Source organism: Corylus avellana, chromosome 2, assembly GCF_965113065.1.
Source record: "Corylus avellana chromosome 2, dhCorAvel1.hap1.2, whole genome shotgun sequence".
Lineage (NCBI taxonomy): Eukaryota > Viridiplantae > Streptophyta > Magnoliopsida > Fagales > Betulaceae > Corylus > Corylus avellana.
In genome coordinates this window covers 512,457-525,459 of record NC_142491.1, presented here as the reverse complement: position 1 = coordinate 525,459, position 13,003 = coordinate 512,457, and the positions used below count along the sequence as shown (strand labels likewise).

General features: G+C 39.4%; 2 protein-coding genes across 2 annotated transcripts; one reads left to right on the top strand and one right to left on the bottom strand.

The window, feature by feature from the left end:
• The first annotated feature begins 582 nt into the window (after positions 1 to 582).
• Positions 583 to 7,118, top strand: LOC132168100 (Thioesterase/thiol ester dehydrase-isomerase superfamily protein). Its single transcript, XM_059579180.2, has 5 exons — positions 583 to 1,164; positions 1,473 to 1,650; positions 3,518 to 3,987; positions 6,371 to 6,499; positions 6,716 to 7,118. Exons 1-5 carry the CDS (start codon positions 766 to 768, stop codon positions 6,884 to 6,886), a joined length of 1,347 nt encoding a protein of 448 aa, XP_059435163.1. The 5' UTR covers positions 583 to 765; the 3' UTR covers positions 6,887 to 7,118.
• Positions 7,119 to 7,723: 605 nt separating this feature from the next.
• LOC132179822 (formin-like protein 1) lies at positions 7,724 to 13,003 on the bottom strand. The gene is made up of 4 exons (XM_059592607.2): positions 10,841 to 13,003; positions 10,527 to 10,726; positions 9,208 to 9,452; positions 7,724 to 8,854 (listed from the first exon to the last, which is right to left on the bottom strand). Exons 1-4 carry the CDS (start codon positions 12,787 to 12,789, stop codon positions 8,051 to 8,053), a joined length of 3,198 nt encoding a protein of 1,065 aa, XP_059448590.2. The 5' UTR covers positions 12,790 to 13,003; the 3' UTR covers positions 7,724 to 8,050.

The window sequence follows — 13,003 nt, the reverse complement described above, 5'->3', positions numbered from 1 at the left end:
AATATTATATTCCTCTATTAATATAAAATGTCTAAATGCAAAAGAACATGCATACCCCAAGCTTAATAAAATATAGATTTTAGTTTATAATATAATAAAATCAATTTAAATCTGTTGGTTTTTTAAAAATATTTAATTAAAAGAATATAATAATATTGGAGTTATACTTAATAGAGGAATATAAATTTTTTTTTTAATTTATTAAATGAATATAATAATGTTTCTATACTTATTTTTATTATATATTTTTTTTGACATGATTTTTTTTTTTAATGAAAATGTCAAAACATTAACAAATAATTCTCTCTCTCTCTACAAAATACTCACAAAAAATTCAAAATTATTTTCATTTTTATATCACCTCAAAATATTTTTAAATCAAAAAAAATAAAATAAAATAAAAAATAAAAAATCCTCTTAAAAAGTGTATCAAATTCAAACACACTCAAGCTTAAACACATGTGTTAAATTTATCAAATTAAAAAATAAAGAATAAAGTGTTAAAGTAAAAAAAAGTAAGAGAATAAAAGGTTGCTGGCATGCTACCTACCCATTTCACAAAAAAAACAGCGCTGACCATTGACTAACATTCTTTAAGGAAAGAAAGAACACTGACCATTGACTTTCCATTTCCAAGAAATTGTGAGAAGCCTTCCCTTCTTTAACTCACCAAATTTGCTTTCACCAACAAATTTGTGTGATTCCCTTTGAATTCTACGCCCTCTTTCGAAAACCCAATTCGTCTTACAGAAATTCCAGTACGCCATGGATTTGAATTCCTCTCCTTCTTCCAATACCATACCCGTCGTCTCAACGTATGCTTCGCCTTTCGAGAGCCCTTCTCCTCTGCTCAACAACGACGCCAATTCGTCCAAGGGACGAAAGCCTCTTGGCCTTTGGCCGGGAATGTACCAATCACCGGTCACAAATGCTCTGTGGGAAGCGAGGTCCAACATCTTTGAGAGGCTGCTTGACCCACCAAAAGACGCTCCTCCGCAGAGTGAGTTGCTCACCAAAACGCCCTCCCAGAGCCGCACCACAATTTTCTATGGTTTCTCGTCGGACTATATCTTGAGAGAGCAGTATAGGGACCCGTGGAATGAGGTCAGAATCGGGAAATTGCTCGAAGACCTCGATGCCTTGGCCGGCACCATCTCTGTCAAGGTGAGTAGGTGGAACCCTGTGTCTGATTTTTTGCTTTTACTGCTGGATTCTCTGTATATTTGAGCAGCTTACTAGAATTCAACACATGGTTATTGCTTATTATTTCGTTGTTTGAAATGGGTTGTGATTAACAGGCTAGCATATGGGATTATTGCTTATTACGTTGAAATGGGTATTGCTTATTATTTAGTTGTTTTAATTTAGCATTTGGAAATGTGTTGCTTGGTTTTCTGGATTTGGGTGAAGATTTTTCCAGGTGAGGAATATGTTTTGCGATTATTGAATATCTGTTTGTTTTTGTGGATTAGCATTGCTCTGATGACGATAGCACGACAAGGCCACTCTTGCTGGTCACTGCTTCTGTCGACAAGATTGTGCTGAAGAAGCCGATTAGTGTTGACATTGATCTGAAAATAGTGGGTTCTGTTATATGGGTTGGCCGCTCGTCAATTGAGATTCAACTGGATGTCGCTCAGTCAACTGAAGGTACTATGACTATAATCTGGATTTAGCCATATTTCTGAAATGTGATATCCCTTCACAACTAACCAACATAATTCCGCACCTGAATTTGGCTCTATTGAGATTCAACTGTTAGATATACTATAAAATTTTATTTTTTGAATAAAAAATTCGAATTTCCGGTATCTTATACCTTTCTAATATTAAAAAACAAGCAGAGAAGAACTTGAATTTAGAGAAAGGTTATTTTACTGTATTTTTGAATAAAAAAGTTTGAATTTCAGGTATCTTATACCTTTTTTGTGTCATTCATACCTTTCTAATCAAGCAGAGAAGAACTTGATTTTAGAAAAAGGTTATTTTACTGTGTTTTTGAAACCCCATGGAAGCTAAACTTTATTCTGAACAAACAAGTGTTGTCATTGTGACTTTAGAAATTTCACTACTTAATTTGTATTTTTCCTTTTTCTTTTCATTTTTGTGATGTTTCATATGGGGATTAGATAAATCATAACAAAAAAAAAAGGATAAATTGTATATTCCTCTGAAAAAGTTTGCAACTCCAGTTATTAAAAAAAAATTGTTTTCTGCCTTTTGTTCTCTCTTCTGCAAACAAAAACATTAACAAATAACTCAAATACGAAACACTCTTAAAAACACACAAAAAAAAAATCATAACACTTTTTCAAATCAAAACACATTAACAAACAGAGCCACCTTGCTAGAAACCTCTGGAGTACTGCTTTGAGTTTGTTGGTTATACAATATAAATTTCTTTCATCACTTCCCCAGTCCCAATATTATAGAGTTAATTTTATCTAAGGAAATCCATTACTAGAGTTAAAGCATGGACTTTTAATTTTTCTTTTTCCAATTCTTGCTTACCCTTCACTTTCCTTCTTCAGATCATCTCTGTCATAGACCTTTAAATTCTTCTATGAGTACTGCTGATGCTTTTGTCAGTTTTTTTTTTTATTATTATTATATAAAAAAGAAAATTACTTAATTAGAGCTTTTATTTATCATATCTCTTGTTTGCATGTATTTCTCTCCTTAAACGTAGATAGTCGTACTTTAATATGTCGACAATAACAATACTTTAAAGCACATTCTCTCTAATACAACCTATTTCAATCTTTCATCTGAGAATTATCCTGTACTTGCCCTTTTATTCTAAACCTAAAATATCACCAATTATCACTTCAAAGTATTAGTAGGTCCTTGTTATTTTTCTCTAAATAAAATGTCATTGCACTTAATCTTTTTCTTACATTATGTTTGGGGACGGGACCTACTCTCTTTTCTTTGAAATAGTTTGGAATGCTGACTCTCAAAATTTGCAATTTATAGGTTGATTAATGTATGTTCTTTTCTCCAATTCGTCACCCAGCATCATGATATATGCAAATAAAATAATCTAAGAGTGCATAGGTGAAATCTGGGAGTAAATTAATTCCAAACTACCACATAAGAATGGTAATCAGAAGTGACACTTATTGTACTGTCACAAAAATTCCTTTTGTGCTAGAGAGACTGGCCTGACCTGAGCTTGAATGGAAAAAATGATGACCTGAATTCGTGGGGATCAAGGATTACTTGAGTTGAGTTGTTTTAAACACTCTATTGTCTTTCCTAAATCATTCCGGACAAATTATGATCCTAATTTTTACTTTTTTAGTAATCTTGGGACTTAGCTCCTCATAAACGTACTAAATTAACTCTAAGAAAGTATATAGCATGATTTCTTCAAGTCACTAAAAGCATTAAACAGAACATCATTCTACTGAGCTAATTATATATTTTCTTTAGACCTCCTTCCAGTTGTAGATCTATTGGTATGAAGTTGACTATCGTCTATTACATGTCATTTAATGATGCAAGTTGTTCGCAGAGGGCTCTGATGTTTCAGACTCAATGGCTCTGACCGCCAACTTCATATTTGTGGCTCGTGACTCCAAGACCGGGAAAGCTGCTCCAGTGAACCGGCTCTCACCGGAAACTGATCGAGAGAAGTTCCTTTTTGAAAAAGCTGAAGAAAGAAATAATTTAAGGAAAAGGAAGAGAGGAGGCGATAGAAAGGAATTTGAGAATGGAGGGGTAAATAGACTTGAAACCCTGTTGGCTGAGGGCAGGATTTTCTGTGACATGCCAGCCTTGGCAGACAGAGACAGCATTCTTCTACGGGACACTCGCCTAGAAAACTCTTTGATTTGCCAGCCACAACAGAGGAACATCCATGGTCGAATCTTTGGAGGGTTTTTGATGCACAGAGCATTTGAATTGGCGTTCTCTACAGCTTATGCCTTTGCTGGAATGGTTCCTTGCTTTCTAGAAGTTGATCATGTTGATTTCTTAAGGCCTGTGAGTATTACTAGCATCCTTTCTTTTTTCAGACAGCATATCCCTCCCCTCCCCTCTCCCTCCCACCACCCCCCCCCCCCCCCCCCCCCCCCCCACCCAAACCCCAAAAGGAGGACCTTTTTTTCTTTCTTTCTTTTGTGTGGTCTAGGATGAACATCTTATTACAAAAGCACAAGGGAACAGTCCTAGTACACAGGGAGAGTACAACATTTGAAAAAAAAAAAAAAAAAAATCCTGAGGGGACTAACTCGTGAAATTAAAAGAATCACCAAAGTTTAAGATAGACGAAAAAGGACAACATTTAGAACAGAAGTTTCTGCTCAATCATACCAAAAAAAAAAAAAAAAAAAAAAACAGGGAATAGATTTATAATCGTAGGCTCGATGACTTGTGACAGAGTTTTTTCTTTTTATGAATATATTAGTATAATATGGAATCAACAAATCTAGAAAGTTCGTTAAAGATTCAAATATGAAAAAATGTTTGACATATAAAGTTTATATCCTGTAAAGTATGGTTTTCTTTTCTTTTCTTTTTCTTTTTGTGTGTGTGTGTGTGTGTGTGTGTGTGTGTGTGTGTGTGTTTTGAAATCTATAGATGTTTCTTTTTATCCTCTTTTGTACTCCTTAGTCACCGCTTATAACTACAACTTCTTTGCCTACCTATCAAAAAAAAACTATAACTTCTTTGCCTAATGTGCTGAATGTGAATGTGAGTGAGTTGGCTTGTATTCTAGGTAGTAGGGTCTCATCTTTGCCTATAACATATTTGGGCTTCCCGTTGGATGCTCCGTTCTAAAATTATTTGAGATAGATAATTGAGAAAATTGAGAGATGATTAGTTGGATGGAAAAGACTTTACTTGTCTGAGGGTGGTTGAGTAAACATTGATTAAGAGCACACTTTCCAACCTTCCTACTTATTTCCTTTTCGTCTTTCCCATCTTAGTTGGTGTTGCTAATCGGTTAGAAAAATCTCAGAGGGATTTTTTATGGAGATGGTTTGGATAATGAGTCTAAGTTTCAATTTGTCAATTGGAAAAATGCTTGTACGCCTATTCAGCTTGGAGGGTTGGGGATCAGGAATTTGATTACTTTCAATCAGGCTCTTTTGGGAAAGTGGTTATGAGGTTTGTTGTGGAGAGAGGCCTTTAGCCGACAGATAGTAGATAAGAAGTATGGGAGTTTGGCAGGTGGATGGTGCACTAATGGTGTCATCACTAAACCTTACAAGGTGAGTCTTTGGAAACACATTAGGAGGGGGTGGGATGTTTTCTCTAGTTTTGCTAGTGTTAAGGTGGGTGTTGCCTCTTGTACCAAGTTTTAGCATAATGTGTGGTGTGGAGATCGTCCTTTGAAGGAATATTTTCGGAGTTATTTTGCCTTGCAAGGAATAGGGATGCTCTAGTGGCTGACCTTAGGGTTGTTAGCAATGATGTGATTCATTGGGACATTAACTTGATCAGGTTGTTGCATGATTGGGAGGTGGACTTCGTCTCCTCTTTCTTCATATGAGAGTTCTTTTACTTTGTCTCTTCTTCTTCTTTTTCTTCTTTAAAGGGGCTTTACTACACCAGTGGTCCAAAGATGCACATGGCTGCCATGTCCTGCTCCAAACCATAACATGCTTACAAATGGCCCACCTGTTTCTAATTCCCTTCCAGAAACCAACCCCATAAGTCACTTCAGAAGAGATCCAAATCCAATTCTATTTCTTCTCCATCTTTCAACCATAAACCCACCTCCTCATCTGGTCTCCCTTCATTGCATAAGGCTACAGCATCTTATCTAAAGGATTCCAATTGATCACTTTTAACTTTGCAACTCCCAAGCCCCTATGCTAGAGTTGAACAACCATCTTACTCCCTTTTAGTCACATAAATAGACGTAGTGAAGGCTGACATAAAACAGGTTGGCAAGCTCAAAATAATGCACGTATAACTACTCTCGCAGAAAAGTTACCTTCATCCCAGAACCGGATTGCAACATTGTGTAATGTGTGCATGGAAATATGAGATACTCTCGTAATTTTGGAAAGCACTGCAAAAAATCATAATTTCAATTGTGCGCCACATTTGATACCTTCAGATATTGTTTCTAGGGCTTTGAAAATAAAGGGTACCGCCACAATTTTTTTCCTTTTCTGTTTTTCGAAAAGAATCAATAACAATTGGTTATTTATCAATTCCATTGCTGCATGCTCAAGACTATAAGCATTTTGTTGCAACACTGGTTTGAGCTTGCCCATGATGTAGTCACACTACCATATTGTGGCTATTTTGTTGGGATTTAGCCTGTATGTGACATGGATAACATTTGTGCATATCCTCGAGGCAATTTACTATATTATAATCTATTTAAGAAAGATATATGCCTGTTGAGCAGGTGGATGTTGGAGATTTCCTGCGTTTCAAATCATGTGTTCTGTACACGGAGCTTGAGAATCCTGATCAGCCTCTAATCAATGTTGAAGTTGTTGCTCATGTTACAAGGCCTGAACTGAGGTCTAGTGAGGTAAACCCCTGCAAACTGTAAACAACTGAAAAGCTATAATTTGTACTCATAGAATAATTAGAGTACTATTGTAACATCTTCATAGAAATTAATTTTGGAAGGCCTATAACACCCAGTTTCCCCAATCCACTTGAATTTTAGTATCAGTTTCATAATGGCTTGAATTTCCTATTCATTTAATCGCATATCTTGTCTGTTCACATACATCTAAACCAGGTGTCAAATACTTTCTATTTCACTTTCACCCTACGGCCGGAGGCAAAAGCCATGAAAAATGGATTGAGAATCAGAAGCGTGGTTCCAGCGACGGAGGAAGAAGCCCGCCGTATTCTAGAGCGCATGGATGCTGAGGCCTTGCAGAGGCATGATCAAGTAAACATACAATAAATCAGATGAGGCAACTGGGCAGTGGCTATGCTGATTATTATTGAAACTTTGATTATGCTATAGAATGAGTTGAAATAAAACTGCAGAGGCATACAATTAGATAATCGTTGAAATTTTAACACATCTTATCTACTCCTTTCCTCCCAAGAAAAAAAAAACCCGTATGTTATGAACTCCTGGACTGATATTATGCAGATTAGACCTCTGCTATCCAATTCCTATTTTACGTCTACTAATTTTTAGATGGTTTCATTGGTTGGCTGAAATGACTTGTATTATGAACAATGGGTGTGTCAGCAGCCTGCTCAGGAGCATCCTTTATGCCCTACATTGCAACCAGAGTGAGGGTTCCTTTTTTTTTTTTTTTTTTTTTTTTAGGTTTTTTTTGTGGAACTTTTAGCACTTAAAGTTGTAATTCTCAATTCAACAAAAATGTTCTACCATAAAAAGCTACTGTAAGTGATGATTTTATGCTCAAGGAGCCAGCGATTTTATGTGCAACGACCTTACAATCTTGAGGTTGATATGTTTAAATATAACAATATGCCAAAACTACCTTCAAAGAACTTTTTACAGGAAATGCAATTAGGGTTACTCGAATATTGATGTTAAAGCTGCACATGAAGAGTTTGGCTTGCCTCCGGTGAGTGAAAAAACCATTGGATATCCTCCTGTAAGAAGTTTATTCAATGCAATCCAGCTTCAGCAATTTTCAATCAATCATACAGAAATAAGCATTTTGCAAGGTGGAGATGGATGGAGAATCGAAAGTTTTTTCTCTTTTCCCTTTTTCAAAACATAGAAGAAAGAACCCTTGTGTCCCCCACAAATCTCATATCTTACAAGGCCACTGGTGAAATTTATTTTGGAAGAATTATTACAAGGCCATTGGCTAACTGCAATTTGTACACTGATAATAAACATATGTTCGAAGGCTTACAATACATATTCAAAAAATTCGGCTTCCTGGCTTGTTCTTCATGGAAAAAATTCTTCTTTGTATATTATCTATAGGATGACCTCAAAATCTTTTACATGGCTTTATACAGATTATAAGAAAAAGAAAATATAAATAAAATTACAACTCGGCCGCACCATTCAAGCTTTCAAGCAGTTTCTTGCAAGATGCAGTAAAAAGGCCACACCCTGACAGGAGCCATAATGCTAAGAACATGCACTCTCATCATCAGAGGAACTGCACTGCCGCCTAACATGGAATCCTGGTGCAACTTGTGGCAGCATTGGGTTCACTGGAACAGGAAATTTATGGGCAGAACTAACTATTGTTCGCTCATTTATCATACCAACTTCCTTGCAGACCCGATCAAGAACGGTAAGAAAGTCCCTCACTACCATGAAGATTCTGAAAGGGTGAGCTTCTTCCTTAGCTGAGTTCCCATGGAAGTATTCTGTAATCTCCTTCACTAGAGACAGAGCAACACTTTCTTGGGCTTGAATTCTGAAAATCTCCTCCTCAGCCATTTTCATGAACCTGTTCATTGACTCTGAAAATTTCTGGCTGCTTTCATTCAATCCCGTTGTCTCGATTAATCGCACAACCTCACCGATGTTCCCAATCCCGCTAGAAAGCTTGGACACTTCACTGCTAAGCACATCAGAGTCCATTGCAGCAGATTTCTTCACATTGGTGAGCTCTGAACTAAGACTGGAAACAACTTGTAGGCCAAGCTTCCTACACTTGGCATCGTCACTCAGAGTAGAGTTTGGAGTTTGATTGGTGCCTGAGAGTCGAGCCCCCTCTGTTCTTATAATTTCTTGTACAACAAAATGCAAGAGAGTGGTTTTTCCATCTGCACCCTTGACATCAACAAGCTTGAGAAGTGTGTCAAGCTTGAAGGCATGGGCATCACCACGGTTTGTTCCAACATTCATGCGGTTCCCAGTCTTCAACACAGCATCTAGAAGCTTCAAAAACATCCTACTGTTTCTCAGTTCTTCACAGGCTGCCTGCAAAAGGTGAAAGCCGATGAGACATGAGGGCTAAAATTAAAGGATCAATAAAATTCAAAAACTAGAGCCCATCTTCAAACCAACAATGAAATAATAAACTATAGCATGAATTTCGTACGTGGACAAAATGAAACATTTTCCACCTGGATTGGCTGTACTTATGCAAGAGTTCTTTATACACTAATGTCTTTCATGCATACATAGGCCACTAGGTGACCCAATTGGTGAAGAACTTCAATAATCGTACATGAAAAGAAAATCATACAGAAAACGGTAGAAAAGGACTCAGATTTTTCATTTGGGATGAGGACGAGAGAGAGAGAGAGAGAGAGAAAGTTGAGCTGACTTACCTCTAGAGTTTCAAAAGATTTTTTGAGGTACTCAACCTCAGATTCAAAATTAGCTATGTAAAGCATTGCATCCACCCTTCTAAATGCAAATGGTACATCAAGCAGTGCCTTCAGAAATTTCTCAGCTGGACCGAGCTTGATTGCTGAATCACCTCTGTACTCCTTCAGTTTACGTTCTTCTTCCTTGGTTGGAGCCATCTTCAATAAACTTTCAAGGAGTTCAGCACCAAGTGTATCTGCATTACCTGAAATATTTGGGAAGAAAAAAATAATAATAATCACTTTAATTGCAAATTCAGTATCTTAATAAATGCAAAAACTCCTATCAGTTAGGGATATCTTTAAGCAAAAGAACGTCTACAGCTCCATTTGCTTCACTGAAGGACAAACGGGCATAGGAAGATATAACAGATAATTGATGCAGCACCCGACCAACTATCTAGTTATCTTCTTGAGGAACAAAGAAAATGGTCTCAAGTTTTTAAGAGAAATTTCTGGGGTTTGCTTTTACCAGATAGAAATATAAGTTTGGCAACTTTTATCATTAGCATTCAATTCATAGATAATGAAAAAAGACAGAAAATTCACTTTCCACGGAGCAGTAGATGATGAAAGTGTTCACACACAAAATGAAAAATACAAGGAAAAAGTGGGACGAATAAGTTCTCTAGAAAAAGGTAAACTGAAGAAGCCAAAAGAATAAATACTTAAATAATCAATAAATGAATTAATGAAACTTGCTCTAGTAAAAAGTTCTAAGCTTTGTATAACTGATTTTAAAGGTGAAGGAATGAAACTAACGGATGAAACTATAAAAGAGCAATAAAGACAACCTAAACAATCTTTAGCTAGTCTATATGTGCAAAAAAAAGGGAGGCCAATAATTGCATTTGTTGAACAGGTATAGCCTGTATCCACCTTCGGCGTATTATTAATCTTCCACTTAGACATCAATTCCTGCACCTATCACTATCAACTACCACCACTCAAGACCTTACAACATCGCAATTCTAGTCATAATTAGAAACTTCACAAGAGAATTAATTCAATCGAAGTAACTTCACCCAAAGAAGAAGCAAAAGGGTGTAAAAACAGAGTTACAGATTCACCCAGCTTAGTGATCTAAGAACCCATTTACAAAGTAAAAACTTTAGACATCAAAGCAATTAAAGTTCACATTTTAAAAGTAGATCAAAGTTAATGTCCAAATCATCACATTTACACAAAAGAAATCACACCAACCAACCAAATCAACCAGGTCCTCATAATTCATGGAAGAACAATAATAATCAACCAAAATTAAATGGGAAAATAGATACCTTCTAAAAGAGCATCACAGACTTCCTCGATCGTCACATTAAGCGCCCTCAGCGAAATTGCGATATTCTGTGACTTTTTGGGATCAAGCACTCTATTCTCAGAATTTGGCGAGGGAAGCACCGAGCGTGGGGTTGCTTCTTTAGATTTTGGGTTTGGCGTGTTCACCACAAACAATGTCTCAATCATTTCCTCGTTCAATCTGCAAACACCCCAATTCTTCATATTTAATCCAGAAATATAAAAAGTAGAGCATCGGAGCTTATAAGCCAACCATAACAATTAAACAAGAAAAGCAAAAAAATCTGAATCTTACTTAAAAGAGCTAGATCTGAGGTGATCCCACACCATTTCGCGATCGGAGCTGGCTCTTACTTTATCCCAATGCAACGGCTTTAACTTGGGCTTGGGGGTCTCCTCCTCACTCTTCTCTGTGGATGTGGAACTGGGTGGCAGCTCGATTGGAGAAACCTTTGTTGGGTTTTGCAATACAAAAGGCCTCGAAGGCGGTATGAGTGATGGCGGCTTAGTGATCGGCTGAGCAATAGGTGTTGAAGCACTTGGAGCTTCCCAGTGTCTCTGCGTATATAGCGGAGGGAGAGGTGGTGGTGGTGGAGGTGGGACACAACGAGGCTGTGATGAAGCAGCACTGACAGTTCTCTCTGGAGACTGATCAACGTTGGATCTTCTTGGACGGTCTGGCGAAGAAGGTGGAGATGGTGATGGGGATAGTGATGAATAAGGTAGTAATGAAGGTGGTGGAATAGGATGAGGCTGTGATGAAGCACTCGTAGTTCTCTCTGGAGAGTTCTCAACATTGGATCTTCTTGGTGTGTTTTCCTCCAAATCACGCTCTGGGGAAGAAGGTAGAGATGGCGATGAAGAAGTAAGTGATGAAACACTGATAGTTCGCTTTGGAGACTGCTCGACAATGGATCTTGTGGGTGCACTTACTTCCAAATCACGCTCTGGCGAAGCAGGTGGTGATAGTGATGGTGATGGTGATGGTGATGGTGAAGCACTGACAGTTCTCTGTGGAGACTGCTCAACATTGGATCTTCTGGGTGCGTTGTCCTCCAAATCACGGCCTGGAGAAGAAGCTCGAGATGGTGATGAAGAAGTTAGCGGTGAAGAAGGTGCCGGAGACTCTCTATGATTTCGATCCGAAGCATTGAAAGGCGATGAACAAACATCTAGCGAAGGCGGAGGAGACATTTGATCCCAAGCATCCGAAGACTCCACATTCTCATTCCAAGCTCTCAACGACACATCTGGGTGCCTCGCCGGCGTCGACGATACCGACGACGAAGACAGCGCAGCAGCAACAACATCTGGTACAGACTTGGGTTGCAATCTTCTGGGGCTCAAACTGACCGGTGGCGAGAGGCTAATGGAGTGAGACCGAGCAGGCGAGCCGGAAGTCAAAGACGAATCCGAAACCGAACTGGACTCGCTGCTCTTCTTCTCGTCCGCCACCACAAACGCTCTCCGCGACCCCGAATCAGTGCCGCCCAACGACACTCTGGGCGAGTAAAACTCCTCCTCCTCCTCTTCTTCCGCTTCATACTCGCCATCGCTCGAACGGTGCCGAGCCAGCGGCGGAAGCGGGCGGAGCTCCGGGGAGTCCAGCTTCCGAGTATTCAACCCACTGTCATCAACTCTCCTCCTATTGGCGGGACGTTGAACGTCATCGACACCCCGCGAGTTAACCAAAGTGCCCAGATACAGAAACTCGGACTCGCGGCCGGTGGGGGTGTTCTTGTTGGCCTCCACATTTGCTGGGAACAACCTGTTGCTGTTGTTAGATCTCGACGTCTTGTCGTCGGCGAACTCACGGTTCCGCCGGCGCCGGAAGTAGAGGAAGGCGGCTATCCCAAGGAGGACGGCGGAAGAGACAGCGACGGCGACGGAGGCGACGAGCTTAGGGGAGGTGTGTTTGGCGGAGTGTGGCTCGGGGACAATGAGAGAGGAGATGTTGGCAGGAAAGGACGCAAAGGAGGCAGGGGAGGGAGGTGGAGGTGGGGAAGGGTAGGATGGGAAAAAGGGAGATGGGTTGGGGGTGGAACTGGAAAATGGGAGTTTGGGTGAAGTGGTGGTGGTGGTGGGAGTTTTAAGGGGAGTGGAGGAGGAGGGTGGTTGGGAAGGAGGGAGAGCGTCGAGTGGGATAAAGGGTTGGTGGAGGAGATTCCTGCGACCGAGAATGGGAGCGGAGGAGATCAAGAGCAAGAAGAAGAAAAAGAAGAAGAAGGAGGAGGAGGTGGGCATTGTGGCTCTGCGGTGAAGCTATGGCAGAGAGAGAGGGAGGGAGTAGTTTGTCATTTGCCTCACTGGAATCTCTCTCTGTGTGTGTGTGATGGGAGATGGGAGACGGAGATGGGGAGAAAGAGAGTGGAAGGTTGGGGAGGGTGAGGTGAGTGTGGAAAGGAAGGGTGAATCGGTAGGGGAAAGGTGGGAGTAAATTAAGCGTGTGATGCATCCA

What these genes read in the sequence shown, in the direction of transcription:
- LOC132168100 (XM_059579180.2), top strand. Translation starts at nt 766, where the DNA reads ATGGATTTGAATTCCTCTCCTTCTTCCAATACCATACCCGTCGTCTCA. An exon ending in CCGGCACCATCTCTGTCAAG is followed by an intron (nt 1,165 to 1,472) that starts GTGAGTAGGTGG and finishes TTTGTGGATTAG; the next exon opens with CATTGCTCTGATGACGATAG. An exon ending in ATGTTGATTTCTTAAGGCCT is followed by an intron (nt 3,988 to 6,370) that starts GTGAGTATTACT and finishes CCTGTTGAGCAG; the next exon opens with GTGGATGTTGGAGATTTCCT.
- LOC132179822 (XM_059592607.2), bottom strand. Translation starts at nt 12,789, where the DNA reads ATGCCCACCTCCTCCTCCTTCTTCTTCTTTTTCTTCTTCTTGCTCTTG. An exon ending in CTCAGATCTAGCTCTTTTAA is followed by an intron (nt 10,727 to 10,840) that starts GTAAGATTCAGA and finishes GGGTGTTTGCAG; the next exon opens with ATTGAACGAGGAAATGATTG. An exon ending in AATCTTTTGAAACTCTAGAG is followed by an intron (nt 8,855 to 9,207) that starts GTAAGTCAGCTC and finishes CACCTTTTGCAG; the next exon opens with GCAGCCTGTGAAGAACTGAG.